Source organism: Panthera uncia (genome assembly GCF_023721935.1).
Source record: "Panthera uncia isolate 11264 chromosome E2 unlocalized genomic scaffold, Puncia_PCG_1.0 HiC_scaffold_19, whole genome shotgun sequence".
Taxonomy (NCBI): domain Eukaryota; kingdom Metazoa; phylum Chordata; class Mammalia; order Carnivora; family Felidae; genus Panthera; species Panthera uncia.
In genome coordinates this window covers 26063061-26082477 of record NW_026057588.1, presented here as the reverse complement: position 1 = coordinate 26082477, position 19417 = coordinate 26063061, and the positions used below count along the sequence as shown (strand labels likewise).

The 19417-nt window shown below is 37.4% G+C and overlaps 1 protein-coding gene across 4 annotated transcripts in view; it reads left to right on the top strand.

Annotated features, from left to right (window-relative positions):
- Window positions 1–19417, top strand: part of BRD7 (bromodomain containing 7) — a 37260-nt gene that overhangs the window by 7781 nt on the left and 10062 nt on the right. For all 4 annotated transcript variants that reach the window (XM_049621236.1, XM_049621238.1, XM_049621237.1 and 1 more), the window contains exons 3-9: window positions 5492–5621; window positions 5967–6024; window positions 8485–8629; window positions 12131–12241; window positions 17053–17237; window positions 18219–18342; window positions 18971–19046. In XM_049621236.1, the coding sequence (XP_049477193.1) occupies window positions 5492–5621; window positions 5967–6024; window positions 8485–8629; window positions 12131–12241; window positions 17053–17237; window positions 18219–18342; window positions 18971–19046 (829 nt within the window). The remainder of the gene's footprint in view (window positions 1–5491; window positions 5622–5966; window positions 6025–8484; window positions 8630–12130; window positions 12242–17052; window positions 17238–18218; window positions 18343–18970; window positions 19047–19417) is intronic.

Sequence of the window (19417 nt, the reverse complement as noted above, 5' to 3'; positions counted from 1 at the left end):
TGCTTCTCTGATGGAAAGGCTGTTTATTCATTTATTTACTCAACAGACGTTTACCAGGCACCTCTTACATGCCAGACTCTGTTATTAGACTCAAATGATGAAGGTAAATAAAATACAGTTCCTGCCCTACAGGAGGAGCTCAGAGTTGGGCTGGGGAATCAGATGTGAAAGGAGAGCTAAACTTCATGGCCTGGTAAATTCTAGTAGAGGTATGAATAAAGGTATGTTCTGGGAGTCCAGGGGAAATTGTTTCTTGTTTTCCCTTGGGGAGCCGGGGAAAGGCATCATAGGTACAGACTAAATAGGCAGCACATGCTGTCTTCAATCTAAGGCCAAAAATGAGGTGTCACTTTGAGGTAGTAAGACTGATTTTTCAATTAAATTCAAAATCACCTGTTAAATTCTAAAATTATTTTGCGGATTGGGAGCATTATTTGAGTATAGCTAGAAATCTCTGTATCTGTATCTATATCCCTTCCAAAAGTAGCTGAAAGACAGTACTTATCACTAAGGACTTCAGCTGTTAATTTGTGTGCTTTCACATTCCCATTCCATGCTGCCTCCTGTAATTAATTAATTCTGCAAGTATTATGCATAAGGCATTGTTGAGCTTGGAGGTACAGCACTAAAAATGACATGGGACCCTGCCCACAGGAACTCTAGTGAGGAGGCAGATGTGTTTATAGTGCAATGAGTGTTAATAATATTAATAATATGCGCAAAGATTTGCTTCAGAAGGGTCATTCACAAATTAATAACTTGCCATTGAGTTGTGAATAAATTAGAGTCTGAAATTAAGTACAGTGTGTTTGTAGTTACAGAAATAGCCGCTGTTCCTCTCTCCTGCCTGGACCTTCTTGCGCACAGGATATTTCCTCTGCCTGGAATGCTGTTTCCACCCACCCACCTCCACCCCCAGCCTGGCTAAATTCTGTCCTTCAGATCTCAGCTCAGATGTTACATCCTCGTAGAAGTCTTCCCACACTTGTCCAGTCTAAATTAGATTCACCCAACAGTTATTCTCTCCATGGATTCTGTTTGGGTCTTTTTAATGAGTTGTTTAATGTGTGTCTCTGCTGTTACACTGTCAGCTTCCTAAGGGCAGGGCTGTGTGTGTGTGTTCTCCACCAGTGTTTATCTATACGGTAGAACCTTATTTTTTTATTGAATGCATGAATGAATGTACAGTATGGGCAAGTGCTTCGCTGAAATTTCACATATACTGTCTTATTTCATCCTCAGAACAATCTTCTGAGGTATGTATTGTATTGCAAAGATAAGAAAATTAGTCCCCTCCCCCAAATTATATAGTTTATCCATAATTTCATGGCAAATAAGTGGCAAAGCCAGAATCTGAGCCTATTTATAAACTGTAACTGTAAACCCTTCTTCCTTGGCTACCTAAAGTTAAATGGCTCCAGTATCTTTGTGTCGTTTTCTATATGTAATTGGCAAAATGCGTTAACTGTTAAGCATAACTGTGTTAAGTTTTGGTTTTACATATCTGTGAGACTTTAGTAAGGGACGTTCTCAGTAAGATTCTTTAACTATGTTCTGAATCATGAAGAAAATTAGAAGGTTGGAATCAGAATTTTAAGTGGAGAGAGAAGTGTAGAGGTCAAAGCCTCTTGTTTTGTGGGTGAAACTGAGTGAGTGAGTGGGATAACTTGTTCAGGGTCACATTCTGGTAAACTAGAAGGCAGGTCTCCTAATTCCTAGTCTGGCAGTAACATGTTACTGAATATCCATGCAGTTTAGGGTGCTTTCCAAGTATAGGTTTTTGTATTCTTTTTCTCTTTTGGACTGTAGCCCAGAAGGTTATATTCTCTTGCCATTCTGAATATTAAGGTGGTTAACGTAGACCAGGCTGACAGGATAAAGTGACCAGGTAGCACCATCCTTTGGTACTTTTTCAACTTTTCTATTTCTTGACCTCATTTCACCATTCCATTGATTCTAAGATAGATAAAATCAACAGTTAAATCTCTATCTTGTGGGTGATGAGAGGCCTGATGAGAATAAGTGAATTGCTTAAGAAGGTCACTGTGTGTTAAGGATGAGGCTGGGGCTAGAACTTGAGCCCATAGACCATGGGTCAGCAAACCATGGCCAGTGCACCTGGGTTTATAAATAAAGTTTTGTTGGAATACGGCCACACCCATTCATTTATGTATTGGGTAGGGCTGCTTTCACGCCACAACAGCAAAGGTTAGTAGTTGGGACCTTAGGACCACACAGCTAAATTATATGCTGTCTGGCCATCTACCAAAAAAAGTTTGCCAACTCCTGCTCTAGATTCCTGGCACTATAGCCCTGGTTCTTTCCACCTAGGAGAGTGCTTATTGCCTTGCAACTGTCCTCACTTCACAATTTACATTTCATAGGAAGGAATCTGTGTCTCTAGGGGGTCTTTTTCCATTGAACAGAAGGAAATTTTCCAGCCTACAAAAGATTGATGCCAGTTGTTCTGATTGATGGCAAAAAACCCACAAAACTTTCCAGAATCAAAATTTGCTGCTCTAGAGTATGGCATGAAGTCATAAAAATAGACACCAATCAACTTGATGATGACTGAGATCAAGAGCACTATGAGTACAGTTTATATAGCATTTTTCTCTGGAGCCTTTAAACCAGTCATATATTCTGTATTAGATGCTTTGGACCCTGAGAATAGAAGCTCTGTATCCGTGATCCTGAAAGTGTGATTCCTATAGCAGCAACACCCACAAGGCCTGGAAACTTGTTATTAATGCAGACTCATAGGCTCTGCCTTAGACCTACTGGATGGGTAATCCCGGAAACAGGGCCAAGACATTAGTGTTTTAACAAGACCTTCAGATGATTCTGCTGTACACTGAAGCTTGAGATCCATAATGGGCACTCAGAATTTGCACTTCTGGCAACTTCCCAGATAATGCTGATGGTGCTGGTCAGGGAGCACACTTTGAGAACCACTGCTCTGGATACTAGGACAATAAATTAGGACATAAGCCAAGAAAATAGTTTTGGAGTCGATAAGATCCTATTGAGAAGCTTGATTCTCAAAGGCATAAAATAGACATTTTTAGACAATTTTAGTAAAAATTTAATTAAAAAAAAAAACACAATAATAAAACTAGCACCTGGATACCAACCATCCAGCTTTAGCTTTTTTTTACCTTTTACTTGATTTTTTGGTTTTTGGCTTTGGCTTTTTGTTTGTTTTTGTAAAGAAATAGGGGCACCTGGGTGGCTCAGTCGGTTGAGCATCTGACTCTTGATTTTGGCTCAGGTCATGATCCCAGGGCCATGGGATGGAGCCCTGCTGACAGCACAGGGCCTGCTTGGGATTCTCCCTCCCCCTCTCTCTGCCTTCCCCTGTTCACCTGCTGTGTCTTTCTCTCCAAATAAATACTGAAAGAAAGAAAAGGAAAGAGAAAGAAAGAAAGGAAGAAAGAAAGAAAGAAAGAAAAGAAAGAAAGAAAGAAGTGGAGAGAGAGAGGGAAAAAGAAAGGGAGAGAGAAAGGGAAAGAGAGGAAGAGAGAGAGAGAGAGAAAGAAAGAAAGAAAGAAAGAAAGAAAGAAAGAAAGAAATTAGAATATAGATACAGGTGAAGCTTTCTGTGTATTCTTCCAGAATCCCATTCCTCTCCCTCTGTCTCCTCTCTCTCTGCCCTGGAGACCACCATTATTGTGAGCATCCTGTGTATCAGTTGCATACTTGTTTTTGTAATTTTACCACTTCCACATACATCTGTAAATAATATACACTTACACATTTTCAAACTACAAAACCAATATTGTAACAGTATTCTCAACTTTTATCTCTAGAAATTATAGTTCTGAACACTCTACATCTTGATACAGTGTAACTTTAGCTTATAAATTTTACCTGCTGTGTAAATGTCCTAATTTATTAATCCATTTTCCTTTTAGTAGGCATTGGATTGTTCATAATTTTTTACTATTTCAGAATGTGGCAGTAAATATTCTTATACCTGCCTTCCATGTAGAGAAGTTTCTCTAGGGTATATGCCCAGGAGTAGAAAAGCTGAGAAGTAGGGTAAAGGCATCTTCAGCCTTAAAATATTAATTGTTCTCCTAATGGTTGTACTTATTTACCTACACATCTGCAAGGTGTGAGAGCCCTATTTCTCTGTTTTCATCAAAACTTGACATTTTCAGGCATTTTATTTTTTGTCACGTGGAGAGCTAGGAAATGCCTTGTAGTTTCAAACATTTATAATCCCCAGAGTTCTAGGCAGCTTGAGTTAGTTGGCATGTTTTTTGATATTTCAGGTTTCTGGGAATTACCTGTGATATCCTTTACTCATTTTCTATTGGGTTATCTGCCTTTTTACCTGAATAAATGCCCTTTGCACAGTTTTTGTTAATACTCTTGAGTTTTCTGTGTTTCAAGTACTTTATCTCAGTCGATAGCTAATCTTCTCTACTCTTGGGTCATAAAGATCCTTTACTTTTATCTGAAATTTTAAAGCTTTGCTTTGTACATTTAAGTCTTTAATCTGTGTGGAATTTCCTTTTGTGTACAATATGAGGTAGAGATCTAATTTTATTTTCTTTTTCATGTAGATAACCAGTTTTGTGCCAGCACTGCCCTTTTGTCCTTGATTTATAATGCCACCCCTGATATACCAAGACTTGTCTGTGCACGAGTCTGTTTCTATGCTCTGTAATCTGCTCTATTGGTCTGTTTGCCCCAGTTAGTATTACAAATACTATCTGGTAAAACACATCTTATTGTGACTTTTTTCAAAACTGTGTGGATTATTCTTGATGATTCACTCTTCAAGATAAATTTTATGATTGGCTTGTCAAATTTCATGAAATTCTGTCTTACAATTTTGATTGACATAACATTTTATTTATTTATTTTTAAATGTTGAGAGAGAGAGCGAGTGCACAGGCAGGGGAGGGGCAGAGAGAGAGAGGGAGAGGGAGAATCCCAGGCAGGCTTTGCACTGTCAGTGCAGAGCCCATTGCAGAACCTGATCCCACGAATTCTGAGATCATGACCTGAGCCGAAATTAAGAGTCAATCGCTTAACTGACTGAGCCACCCAGGCACCCCATCATAACATTTTATTTGTAGATTACTTGGGAGAGAATTGACTATCAATTCATGAACATGGTATATCTCCTTTATTCAGGTCTTCCACAGTGACCTCTCAGTAATGTTTCATAATTTTTCCCAAAAGGTATTGGACATCTTTTATTAGATTTATTCCTAGGTATGTTTTCTTTTGTGAATAGTATTATTTTTCTAATTGATTATTTCTGGGATATAGAAGCACTATATAGAAGCACTACCCTCCCCCCCCCAGCTGTTATTCTCTCCTTTTCCAGTAGATGGCAATAAAATACATTAAGATTTCATTATTAAAAATCTGTTTTCTTTTAAGTAGTGTCTTGTTTTTGTTTTCACTGAAATTATTTGTTTTAAAGGTATTAATTCTGAAGTATTTCTAAATTGTTTCCCTTTGTTCCATTTAGGAGGATAAAAAGAAGCGAGATCGGGACCGTGTGGAGAATGAGACAGAGAAAGATCTCCAGTGCCAGGCCCCTGTAAGATTAGACTTGCCTCCTGAGAAGCCTCTCACAAGCTCTTTAGCCAAACAAGAAGGTTGGAATAAGTCTGAATTAACTTACTTGAATGAGGAAGCTGAAATTATTTTAAGGGTTGTAGCCCAGGAAGGTGACTGGGTTTTAGCTTTTAAGATTAAAAGCTGTATAATTGAATTTTTTTTTTTTAAGTTTTCTATTTTCTGTCACTGCATAAGAGCTTTAAAGTAGCTTCCATTTTGAATTGATACTCTAGTACTTCAATATATTTGTAAGATAAATGAAATTTCTGTATGAGACATTTAATGATGAGTATGAGGTAAGTCATATGGAAAGAAATCAGCTAAACAATACTCTTTAGAATCTTCCTTTTGAAAACAGTCTTTTCCTTTCTCCTTTACTTTAGAAGTAGAACAGACACCCCTTCAAGAAGCTTTGAATCAACTGATGAGACAATTACAGAGGTAAATGTTCTTTCCAATATTTTTTAACTTGGAAATTAAAATGAGAAATATAGGATCCAAACCACTTCTCTATTTTTGATTATTTAAAGCCACATTTTTATGGCCTAAATCCAAATGTACTTGATTTTAAAGTGGATGATAAATATTTTGCCTGGCAATAGAAAGTACTTTAAGAAGCTGACTTTTAAATGTTCTCCTTTGGTTTGTTTTAACTGGCAACCTGAAGAGTGTTACATAATATTCTTAATGGCAGATTTCTCTTTAAACTAACTTCTGATGTTGAAGCTTTAAACCAGGAATAAATAATACAGATATTTTCACTTTGCTAATAAATGAAAATACCTTCTGTATATTTGTTTAATGCTTATCATGCTGTGAATATTCAACAATAATTAAGTCTGGGAGAAGAAACTAAGAAGGATTTGTGGCCCTCTCTTAAATGCAAAATTTTGTTCTAAAAAATTCAGGATCTAGATTAAACCAATGTTAAGTTCTTAAAGAGGAAAAGAATAACTCAGTCTTCATTAAAATACTTATTTTTGCTACTTTTCTTTACTCAGAATTTGAGTTTTCAACCCAAAGACATTTATATTATTTGCAGAGGATTCGTGGGTATAGGCCATGCATTCTTAATACTGAATTTTCTTCTCACTGTGTTATACTTCTGTGTCAACCCCAGAACATATTATAAATCATTTTGTAAGTGAAAGCCTCTAGTGCTATCTGTATTCAACACCTGTTCAGCTTTGCAGTTAAGATCAGAAGTTAGTGGCCTCACTCCCTTTTTGGTGTTACAGAGTAATTGAGAAAATTATATCTCAAGTCTTTACACTTGAATAAGTCATTCACTGTTTGTCCCAAAAATATGAACAGGTAAGCATTAGGTATTCCAACTCTATTGTAATGCTCGACTATGAAGTGTTGGGGTTGCCTTTTAAATTTTTCTTCTTATGACATGATCAGGATGTAGGCTAATGATGTTACCTTAAAAGAATTCTACTTAACAAGGTCTCTCTTAGTCCAAGGATATTCACATTTCTCAGAACACTTTGGGAATTAGAACCCAGAGCCGCATTTTTTGAATAGTCTTTAGAGATCCGTTATCCTTAAGACTCAGCACAAATGCTGGTAAATAATGTAATTGATTAGGACCATATTAAAATGACTGATTTTAGGGGGTGTAGGTAATTTGCTCTGAAGAGGTCCTCCAGAGATGATTAGTGTTGTTATTCATAGTAACTACTGTGGACAGCACACAGTTGTATGTAGCAGTTCCAGACTGAGTATTTTTGCTTATTCTTTATTTTTTAATCTCATTGCTTAGGCATCCTGCTAGAGAAGAACAAATATCTAAGGTTATATTCCAACTCTATCTTTTATCACATTTATGATCTAGAACAAATGATTTGCCCTCTGAGCCTTAGTTTTCTCATTTCTAACTGAGAATACCACCACCTGTGTGGCTTTTATAAAGATTACATATAAAATAAATCAAGTACTTGGTCTGCATGTGGTAAATACATATTAAAAGCTGCTTTTATTATTTTTTAAACCATTTTTATTAATATAAGTATTTGCAGTATGAAAACTTTGGTATGCCAAATTGCCAGAGGAAAAAAAAATCAGTCTAATGACCTAATTGTAGAGCAATGGTTCTCAACCCTGTCACTACTGGAGTTACCAATGCCAAATATTCCAACACTAATAGGAATACTCAATCATACAAGTACCAATGTCTGCACCAGCCCTCCTTCCCCAAGGATTCTGATGTCATAGGTCTAGGCTGAGCCTCCTCCTCCCCTCCCTACCCCCCAACTAGAATTTTTTTTTTTTGTAAGGCTCCTCTATTGGTTCTGATGCACAGCCAGAATTGAAAACCTGTGATAGAAAGCACTGGTTCTTAAGTTTGGGGGTAATTTGAGGACTTTTTTAGTATCAGGTTTTTGAGTTCTCCCCTGTAGATGAAATAGAAGTTGGATCCATTGATTAAGAAAATATACATATTTTACATAGATGTATTAATCCTGTGGCCCCCCAAGAGTCCAAGCTTATAGTTATAAATCAGCATGGAAGATTGCAGATGTGCATTTATAGTCACTATTTCTGCCTTTTCCCCTATGGTTGATAAAAGTACATAGGGTTTACGTCCCAGAGGCCAAGACACTGGTCAGTTAGTCTAGATTTTTTATTTTGTTTCATTTTTCCCTATGTGGGAGGTGCTACCAACTAATTAGATATGTATATCTTAAAAGATTCTGTCTTAAAGGTACAACTAGTGTGTAAAACATCTTCACCTTGTTATTAGTTGTTAGTCTTTGAAATCATTCTTTCACTTTTCAGTGAAAAGTATGTTAGCATACTACACATTCTTTTTACATCTGAAAGTTTTCCTGTGACTTCTCCTAGACCAGTAGATTTGTTTGTAGTAGAAATAAGATTGCTCTTTGCGTATCTTCACAGAAAAGACCCAAGTGCTTTCTTTTCATTTCCTGTGACTGATTTTATTGCTCCTGGCTACTCCATGATCATTAAGCATCCAATGGATTTTAGCACCATGAAAGAAAAGATTAAGAACAATGATTACCAGTCCATAGAAGAACTGAAGGTAACTGTAGTTATTTATGTCGTGATTGGAAAATAGACGAACTTAGGATACAAAGTAACATGTCTGTTCAATTGAGAGTCTTGGATACTGTATGTACAAAATCTTGGTAGAAATCTACATGTTTGGTATTAGGAAACTTTCTAATTGACCTTTTATTTTGCAGAGAATTAAGTTTACCTTAATATCCAAAATCTTTGTATTTTTTTTGTCTCAGAGCTTGTTGATAGGCAACCAGGCAAACTAAGCCATCTGCTATCTTTTATTATTTTGGGACATTTTTAGAAAAAATTTTGAATTTCATATGTTCTACAATATATATTCTCAACCTTTAAAATGAAAAAGTATCTGATTTTTAATTTCAGACTAGTGCAGATAAAATTGATACTTAAATTTGTGGCAGAGTAGTTTCCTTTTCTGTTTCTAGTCATGTCTCTCAAATAGAGGATAAGTTGGCCTGTCCAGAAAATAGTCAACAAAAGTTTAATTACATGTTCTAGTTTGATGAAAGTCAGTTGCTTTCTGAGTTCAGTTTGGCTAGACTTATTGAGCATATTTTCTTCAAAAGAGAAGAAGGAGATTAAAAACTTTAAAAGTGAAGGGGCGCCTGGATGATTCAGTTCGTAAGCTTCCGACTCTTGATTTTGTCTCGGGTCATGATCTCATGGTTCGTGGGTTCAAGCCCCACATCAGTCTCTGTGCTGACAGCAAGGAGCCTGCTTGGTATTCTCTCTCTCTTTTCTTCTTTCCCTCTCTGCTCTTCACTTGCTCACTCTCGAAATATGTAAATAAACTTAAAAAAAAATAAAGAAGCTATAAGCCACCAGGATGATGTGTGTGTCTCATGTTACAATGGGAGTGTTTTCCATCTTTAAATAGCCTTGGTATATGTTGATTTCAATGGTAAATTTTTCATTTTGATCCTCAAAGAGAAGGAACCACGTGGTTTTTGAAATTTTCTGTGTCAGACCACCACAAACTTAACTGGTTTAGATAATATCTATTTTGCCTTTATTTCTTCTGCATGAACGTTGTAGTATTCACCTGATCTAAATACTAGACTCTAGTCAGTTACAGATTATCTTTACCTTTTCCTTTTTTCATCCACGTATCAGTTGAGATTTATGAATAAAACCAGCATTTAATTCTATCTTTGCTATCCATTTGACTACATAGATAACATTCCACTTACTCTGAAAAAACTGAATTACGTTCAGAGAAATGGAAGCTTTCCCAACTTTTCATCTGGTGAAAATTAGACTAGAACAGTTTATTTCAGCATATTTCTGACCTTCTTATTGCTTAATGGGAAAAAATTTCACAGGTTTTTTTTTTTTCTTTTTGTGAATAGTTTTCTTCTGATCTTTCTCTTACGATGACAGGAGACCATAGAAATGGGCCCCCTAAGTGTTTTTGCACAAATGATTAAGATTTGTCATAAGTGGAATGAACTAATATTTTCAATGTTTTAGAGTTTTCTACATGAGTATGTTTTCTTTTGGGGAAAAATCCAGTAGTCCAATGTAATATTAATTAGCTTATTCAGCTCATTAGGCTGTTCAAGTTGGGTTTTTGATTTTTTTTGTAATTATATGGAAAGTATGCAGAAAGGTCATTCAGCTTTTTGAATGACCAAGTGCCATTACCCCGAAGTCCAATAAAGCCTAGCACATGACAGTTAAGATTCATGGAATCTACAAATGCCTTATCAGATCCAGTACTCTCTTGCCAGTTATAGGCCCAGTGGTCATTTAGTATAAGTAATAGCCATCTGATGTCCTCCCTCACTTGCCTTGTTTCCCAAAATATATATTTAGTAATTCTTTGTTTTTTTAATGTTTATTTATTTTTGAGAAAGAGACAGAGCACAAGCAGGGGAGGAGCAGAGAGAGAGGGAGACACAGAATCCAAAGCAGGCCTCAGGCTCCAAGCTGTTAGCACAGAGCCCAATGTGGGGCTTGAATCCATGAGCTGTGAGATCATGACCTGAGCCAAAGTCGGGTGCTTACCACCCAGGCACTCCCTATATTTAATGATGCTTAATGGAATAGCAGCTTTTCCTACTATCTGTAACAAGGGTCCTTAACCTGGTGTCCCCCGGATAAAAGCCACAGATAAGCCTTTAAGGGGAACCTACTAAAATGACATGAACAATTTAGTGTTCAACTTGGTGTGCATATATATGCTTGAGGAATGGATCCATGGCTTTCATCACATTCTTAAAGCTCTGGGATGTAGCAGAATTCTGAACTGATTAGAGACTTGGCCAGACACTGAGGATCCAATTTAAATCCAGTTTAAATTTAACACCAAATTTCTTGGGACCCTTGAGTCTGTCTTCTCACATGCTTTCAAATAATACTAAATCTACCTGTTTTTATCCCCTGTAAGGATTCTAAGCTGTCATCACTAGTTATTAAATAGTGAGATTTGAATATTTGGTTTGAATTTAGAGGAAGAGAGTTTGTTTAGAGGGATTCTTTTTTGTTGGGTTTTTACCATTTTAACTCAGTAAGGCCTTGGTATAATCACTGCCACATTTATACAAAGTAAAAAATTACTTGACCATGAAAACATGCAGTGGAATTGAGCTCTCCAGCACATGTAGGTACTTTGAAATTTAACCCAAAAGTACAGTTTTGATAATTTGGCTATTCTAGTTACATGTTTCAACTCCTCGAGATTGTATGGTTTGTGGCACGTCGGCATGGTTTTGCAGCATTCTGCAAGTTCTGTTTAGCTTACGATAGTACCCACATATTAACATTAGTGTAAATGTGTTAGTGTCTTTGATCAGTTAATTTGAATTTCTAAGAAATATTGTGATAATTTAGCCCTGTCCCAGTTTTCATCAGGATTTGAAATTCTTTAATTCATAAACGGAAACTTGCGATGTTTGTTTTAAAACTAAGAGTAGTATTTTTTAATTACATGAACTCAGTTAAGATTATTCTATTAAATGGAAGTATTTTCTTCTAACTCTTTTTCTGTGTAGTTAGATTATAGTGAAGAAACCCATTTAAAAATTTCATCTTGGGGGCCACCTGGGTGGTTCAGTCAGTTGAGCAACCAACTCTTGATTTGGGCTCAGGTCATGATCCTAGGGTTGTGGGATCAAGGCCCTCATCAGGCGCTGCACAGAGCGTGAGGCCTGCTTAAGATTCTCTTTCTGCCCCACTCCTTGGCTCTCATGTTCACTCACTTGCTCCCTTTTTCTAAAATAAATAAATAAATAAAAATTTAATCTTGGGATCTAAAGGTTCATGTAATTAACTACAAAATGTCTAAGAATTTAGAAAGAAATGTATAATATTTAATTTAGCAGTATTTGTTAGTGAATCTTAAAACTTAGTAAATTGTTACTAATGTTGTAAAGAGTGAAAGAAAGGTTTTTTGTTGGTTTTATCTTTTTTAATTTTTCAAAGACCTATATGATTTCAAACAGACAGGAGGATGCTTTGTTTTGTTTTAAATGCATTTTTCTTCTTAATATTCTCTCTCCAGGATAACTTCAAACTAATGTGTACTAATGCTATGATTTACAACAAACCCGAGACCATTTATTATAAAGCTGCAAAGAAGCTATTGCACTCAGGGATGAAAATTCTTAGCCAGGTAAAGGAAATTCTTTGTCATAAATAATAACATAAAATCTATATACCTTTGTTTTTTGGTTAGAGTTAATAGAGATCCAGTCCAGTACAGTACTAGTTTTACAGGCAGATTTTATTAAAGTAGGAAATACTAAAGGAAAAAAGTTTTCACATAAAGAAGAAAATTAAAGCAGGAAAGTTCTCATTTGGAATTGATGCAAATAAATACTGGCATTCACTACTAATTATTTATTTAGAGGCTATTGAATTGGTAGTCACCAGATAGATTTATATTTGCTATGAAAGAAACGTCACCCTGAATTCCAGGGTAAGATTGATTAGATGAATTATGAGAGCTTTTAGGAGAAAAGCTGTCTACTTCCCTTTGTACAGATGGACCCTGATGCTTTGGTGAGGCACAGGAACTCCTTGCAGTAGAAAGAAATAAAATTTCAATGAGCAGTAACTTGCTGGTTGCCACCTCCCCACAGGAGCACTGTCCCTTGAAAGACCACAACTGCTACATAATAAGGTGGTCAAGGTGGGAGGAACATGTGCACATGCACAGACACTTACTTCATCATCAAGCTTCATGAGAGCACATAAACATGACCGTGTGTTCAAAACAGGTTAGTGGCAGAAAATGACACGGGCTGCCTCAGAGCTACAGTTTGAGGAAAGGCCTTGGGGTAAATTGAGGTGATTGCTGTGCACCTGCTGGGAGAAAAGGAGAGCTCACGAGATAAGTCGTGTTCTTTGAGGTTTTACTCAGCTCTGAGTAGGGTGGGAAACTAACAAATGATCCTGGCACCTTACCATGGCAGGAAGTTGGAGTTCTTTGAACTTGTGGACCTCAGGCAAGGCATTAACCACGCTGGGCCTCCAGTGTTCTCGTGTGTGGAGAAGAAGGTTTCAAGAGTGATCTCCCAAGATGATTGCTAGCATTAGGGTGCCAACTCCATAAGAGCTAGAATTAGGAGGAGACTACGAGAAAGGAGAGCAAGACAGGAGAGGGATTTTGCGAAGAAGGAAACGAGTGGGTGTAAGACAGGAAGAATGAGAAGGAAATCAGAATTAAGAGCTTGGGCCCAGACTCAGGAGAGTTATAAGATAGTAGGAATGAGTCATGTGTAGCCGCACATGGCTTTCCAGTTGTTGTAGTGATCATCTGTATCACACTTTTACGTTGAAAGAATTGTCGTGGTGTGCAGATATCTGAGTGTCTGTGTGCTTGGCTCTAAAGATTTCTTGGATCCGTTTAACTGGGGAAAGAAAAACATTTGGATTGACAATTATTCTTGTGCAGACAGCATCAGTTCCTACCCTTTCCTAAAGACTTAAGACCCTGTAATGTAAGCCAGTTACACATCTTTGGCAAAATCTGTTTACCCCTCTTTGCAGGAAGGTTCAGAATCCAGAATGAAGCCATATTCCAGATTTAAAAATGTGCAAATGCTCGTTACTGCACTTGAAGTAAAAGTGCATCCTGCAAGTGCAGTCGTTAGTCACTCCAAAACTGGATATTGAAGTTTTAGGAGAAAGTTGAATTTGCAGTATTCCAAGTAAATTTATCAACTTTCATTTCCCATTTTTTTCTTTTCTTCAGATAATGTAGTTAATATAACATGCAAAAGATTCCACTGTCTCTTGAATTTTCCTGGGGATGGGATGGCTGGAAGCACAGAAAATAAACATTCTTCTCCACTTTCCCTTTTCTCTCTCTGTTGTCTTCCTTTTTTCAGATCTCTTCCTGTTGAGGAGCCCTACCCATCCTGTGTTATAGTTTCCTGTTGACTGTCCTCTCCACCCTAAGTGGGAGGGATCCTTACAACAGTGATTTTTAAACGTTTAAATTTAGACCTGAGTTAACTCTTGTAACAGCAGCGCTCCCAAGAGAGCCCAGTACACCCTTCTATGATTGATGTCTTTTAAAAGATCATTGGTTTTGAATGTTTAGTGTAAAGATTGTGCAGTCATTTATCATTTTTTTTCATTTACACACGAATAGTGACTATTAGTAGACCTTTTTACTTATTTATTTTTTAGTAGTAGACATTTTTATAAAGGACACGTGTGGAATAATTTGTTTGCTCTCCTAGATAAATACTAGCATGCTGCGTGTTAGTACAAACAAAATAATAGAATCAAGGTTCAGGGCCTGGCTGTGCCTTCGAGATGCTGAGTGACCTCAGGAGGCAGTGTTACCTTTCTCAGCCTAGTACTTCACTCCTAGAATCATGCCTGACATGTGGGAAAGCGCCAAGGGTTAGCTGTCATTAATGGCAAAGAATCAAGCCCTTTTAGTCATTTAATATTGTTAAAGTGATAAGTAGTATGCTGATTGGGAGACATCTTAATTATTTTTAAAAAAGACTACTTTCAAAGGAAAATTAAATTCAACTTTTTCCAGTGATTTGTGTTGAAATTTAGGAAATTTCTCTAATTCTTTTAATTCTGTGCATGTTCTGGGTTTTTTTTAATTGTTTTTAATGTTTATTTATTTTTGACAGAGAGTGAGAGACAGAGCATGAGCGGGGGAAGGGCAGAGGGAGAGGGAGACACAGAATCCAAAGCAGGCTCCAGGATCTGAGCGGTCAACACAGAGCCTGATGCGGGGCTCGAACTCACAGACCGCGAGATCATGACCTGAGCCGAAGTCAGATTCTCAACTGACTGAGCCACCCAGGTGCCCCTGTGCATGTTATGTTTTTTAAAATTCCAAAATGTTTTTGATGTAGGTTCTCCTCTTTATAAAATCTAAGAATGGAAATAAAAAGATAAGTGAGAGCTTCATGATCTGAACACTTAACAGTGCGCCAGACTCTGATTTAGATACTAGAGAGAGATGGGTGAGAAATTACCTAAATGATATACACAGGGGAAAACACAAACAGCCAATAAAAAGTTACAGAGACAATCATACTAATATTTTTTTAAGTATGTATTAAAACAGACATATTTTTAAAACTCAAACTGGCAAATTATTTTAAATACTGTTAAATTTGGTAAGGATTCAGAGAAATTGTCAGTCACTGACGTGTATATATAATGTATACACTAACATGTAATATAATGTATATTAATAAAACTATTCTGGAAAGCAGTTTGGCAGTAAATATCAAAAGCCTTATACTCATTCTTGTTGACCTAGTGTTTTCACTTCTAGGAATTTTTTTTTTAAGTATACTTACATACAGTATCACATCTAGGCATTTATCCTAAAGAGATCTTCTTGGAGAGATTTATTTACAGTGATGTTCATGAGACTTCTATTTGTAATAGTGGAAACTTGGAGATAATCTAAATGTCTGATAGCGGGATATTAGTAAGACCATGGTACCTAAGATAAAGTAATATATATATATATATATATATATATATATATATATATATATAGTGTTACTGAAAACACTTTAAAGAATACTTAATGATATGGAGGGCACATGCTTGTAATTTCTTAATGAAGAAAATGCATGTTACCAAATATTCAGTGTAATGCCAATCTGCTGATATGTGTAATGCTTAGAGAAATACTGGAATAATGATAAATTAACAAGGTTGTTTTTTTTTCTCCTCTACCTAAATCTTTGTCTACAATGAAATATATTACTTTAATAGTTTTAAGGTTACTTTAAGATAAAAGTTCAGTAAAGATAGCTAGTCCAGGGACACCTGGGTGGCTCAGTTGGTTAAGCGTCCGACTTCAGCTTAGGTCACAATCTCACGATTCGTGAGTTCAAGCCCCGCGTCGGACTCTGTGCTGATGGCTCAGAGCCTAGACCCTGCTTCAGATTCTGTGTCTCCCTCTCTCTCTGCCCCTCTCCCGCTCACACTCTGTGTCTTTCTCTCAAAAATAAACAAACATTTAAAAAAAATTTTAAATAATCCATGTTCTTGAGGCTCTCATATTCTGCACTACTAATATAGCAGAGTGTGATGAGCCAAAGCCCCTTAGGAGACACTAGAGGCCTGGACTTCATCACTGGTTCTTGACCTTAGGTGAGTCATGTAGCATTTCTGGGCTACATTGTTCTTATTCAAATGACCTCTGGTCTTCTCCAGTTCTTAGTTTCTATTATTCTGCAAAAATCCTCCCTGCCGTTGCCATGCAGCCCTAAGGAGACTGCACTCCGTATTTTATCCAGGGACAGTGCTCAGTTGGAAGGCAAGAGTAGTCGCTAGAAACAAACGTGCCTCCAGAAACCTCAAGCCCTTAACCACAAAGAAAATTTCACAGCATATCAATGCAGTGGAAAATTAAGTACATGTTTCACAAAATATAAACAAGGCTTCTTTGGTTAGAAGAACATTATGCTTTCTGGGAAAGAAACTACACTAGCAACCTTTCATTCTCCTTGAAGCATGTTGTTTTCACACGGAGTAAAATGCTAGAGTCATCAGTGATTATCCTAGGATACCAGAGTATAAGGGTTCTTAACATGTTCACATCATCTAGCTTTTGAAATACCTGATAATTCTTAAGTTTCACAAGATAAGCCATTCTGTGAAATCTAAAATTTTAACGTGCTGTTAAATTAAATTCTGCTTTTTAAATTTAGTACTGCAAAGAATACTTACTAGTATTTATTCATACTTTCTCTGAACGTTTTGATGATGTAGTCAGGTTGCAAAGCACTCTCTTATGTTGGAAATTAAAGATCTGAATTGAAGGAATAGACTGTATTTTTCTGGTCCCCAAACATTTCTCTTGTTATAATTATATTTAATTGCTTTTCTTCCCTTTTAAGTGTGAACTCACATTGTGAGAAAGAAATGCATTACTTTAAAAATCAATGGCAAACATACAATGAGAGTGTTCTTGAATATTTTTAGGAGAGAATTCAGAGCCTGAAGCAAAGCATAGAATTCATGGCAGACTTACAAAAAAGTCGAAAGCAGAAGGATAGAACCGACCAGTCTCAGAGTGGGGAGGACAGCGGCTCCTGGCCAAGAGAAAGGGAAGACTCCGGAGACCCTGAAACCCGAGCCTTCAAGGGTACCAGCAAGGAAAACAAAAAGTAAAGAATCTTCAGGATATTGAAGCTAAGCTGTCTTTTTCAGCCTAGGAAGGGAGAAAAATACTAATTCGGTGCCTGCCTTGGGAAATCGAAGTCCTGGTCTGCCCGTGGTTGGTTGGTTGTGGCATGAAAGTCCATTTTGGTGATGTGATACCCTCCTCTTCTCATAAAGGCACTATATGGAATCGTTTAAACACAGTTCAGAAAAATGGTTCTGAATGTATATTCTTATGAAAGTAGTTTTAAAATCAAGAAATTATCTTTAGGGACTGATTGTCAGTGAACTTATTTAAATAGAACTCTAAGAAAAAATTTGTATTCGTTACCTCATTCCATAGACAGTAATTCAGCTTACCTGTAGTTAAAGCCATTCCTAAGCAGATGGGCTGTTGCTGAGGTGCGTGCTGTCCACCAGACATCGCCTGGCGGGACCAGTACCTCCCAGCAGTAGCCGGCGTGGCCGGACGCAGGTGCGTGCACCCGCTCTCACCTCTCGCCAGCGGCCCTCATGCCTCGCACCTCACCGTCCTCTCTGGAAGAGGGTTCTAGGGAGCGGCTTGGGATTTCTGCGGTTGCAGTGCAGAGAAAGTAAACTTGTGACATATTTTTGTTCTGTTTTTAAGATTTGTACAATTTAAATGTATTTCATTTTAAGTTTTAAAAATCAGGCTTTGAAAAGAAAATTCCATGTCTCTCCGCTTTCAAAATATGTTTGAGGTAGAATCCATTTGTGTGATGACTGTATTGAGAAAAATGTTTAAGACAAATAGCACCAGATACCGAAAGGAGGGAAGTAACCAGGGTGTCGGGTTTGCTTTACTTCGAGTGTGGCACAGGCCCTCGGCAGGCCCCTAGGGAACAAAGCCATAGTTGGTGATTGTAGTGCCATTGTCACCCTTTGAGTTGTACCCCTATTTGGAACTCATTTTAATGTTTTCACCTTATTTTTTTTTTTTACTTAGTATTAATGTGTGTTTTCAGGAAAGACAAAGATATGCTTGAAGATAAATCTAAGAGCAGTAACTTAGAAAGAGAGCAGGAGCAGATTGACCGCATTGTTAAGGAATCTGGAGGAAAGCTAACCAGGCGGCTTATTAACAGTCAGGTGATTGGACTTTTCCTTTCTTTTCACTACCTTCTGACTGGTCGTCTGAGACATGCAGTTTTCACATTGCTTGTGCACTTGTAGCCCGTGTCTGCCATAGAGTTGTTCAGTACAGTACTCTGAGGAGGCAGATTTAATAACGTATTTATAAAGGACATGATTAACCTTTTTCTCTATTATTGGCTTTTAGTGAAGTTAATGTGTTCTAAACTTGGCAAATGAGCATTTATACTCTGGTCTCTTGAATTCCTTGTTTACCACATTGCTCTTAAAACCGAATAGATTAATACATAACTTCCAGCAGGTCACTTCCCTTCCCTGGTCTCCAGTATCCTCCTTTTTTTAACGGAGGGGACAAAACAGAGTGGCCTGAAGGCCCCACATAGCTCTTTAAAATTCTCATGTTTCCTTAACCTTCATTTCTGCAGCCCTGCTAATGCACCTATGTATATGGAGCCAGGTGGGAAAGTTAATATCTAAGTGTAATGGTAGCAACTTACTATATTGGTTTGATTAAATTTAGGGCATTGTAGTGTGATATATATACATATATATGTATGTGTACGTGCATATGAACGTGGTACATATAAAACTGTTGAGGACATTTGGATACTTTGGGTCATTGCAGTGTGAATTTGAAAGGAGAAAACCAGATGGAACGACAACATTGGGGCTTCTGCATCCCGTGGATCCCATTGTAGGAGGTGAGTTCACAGATTACACTGTGCATGAACTTGCTGGTTCGCAGGCAGTAACCTGGGTGACGTTTTAAACCAGCAGGCCTAGTACTGTGAAATCCAACCGTATTGTCAGCCATAAAGAACTTGGCTAGGCATCATGTATTTCATGCTAATAGCATGAATAGCTTTACTTCATCTTTAAGTAGATTCTATATATACATCAAGTTTTCTTTAAACTACAAAGTCCCAGGGCACCTGGGTGGCTCAGTTGGTTAAGAATCCAACTTCGGCTCGGGTCATGATCTCACAGTTCAGGAGTTCGAGCCCCATATCGGGCTCTGTGCTGACCGCTCAGAGCCTGGAGCCTGCTTCAGGTTCTGTGACTCCCCCTCTCT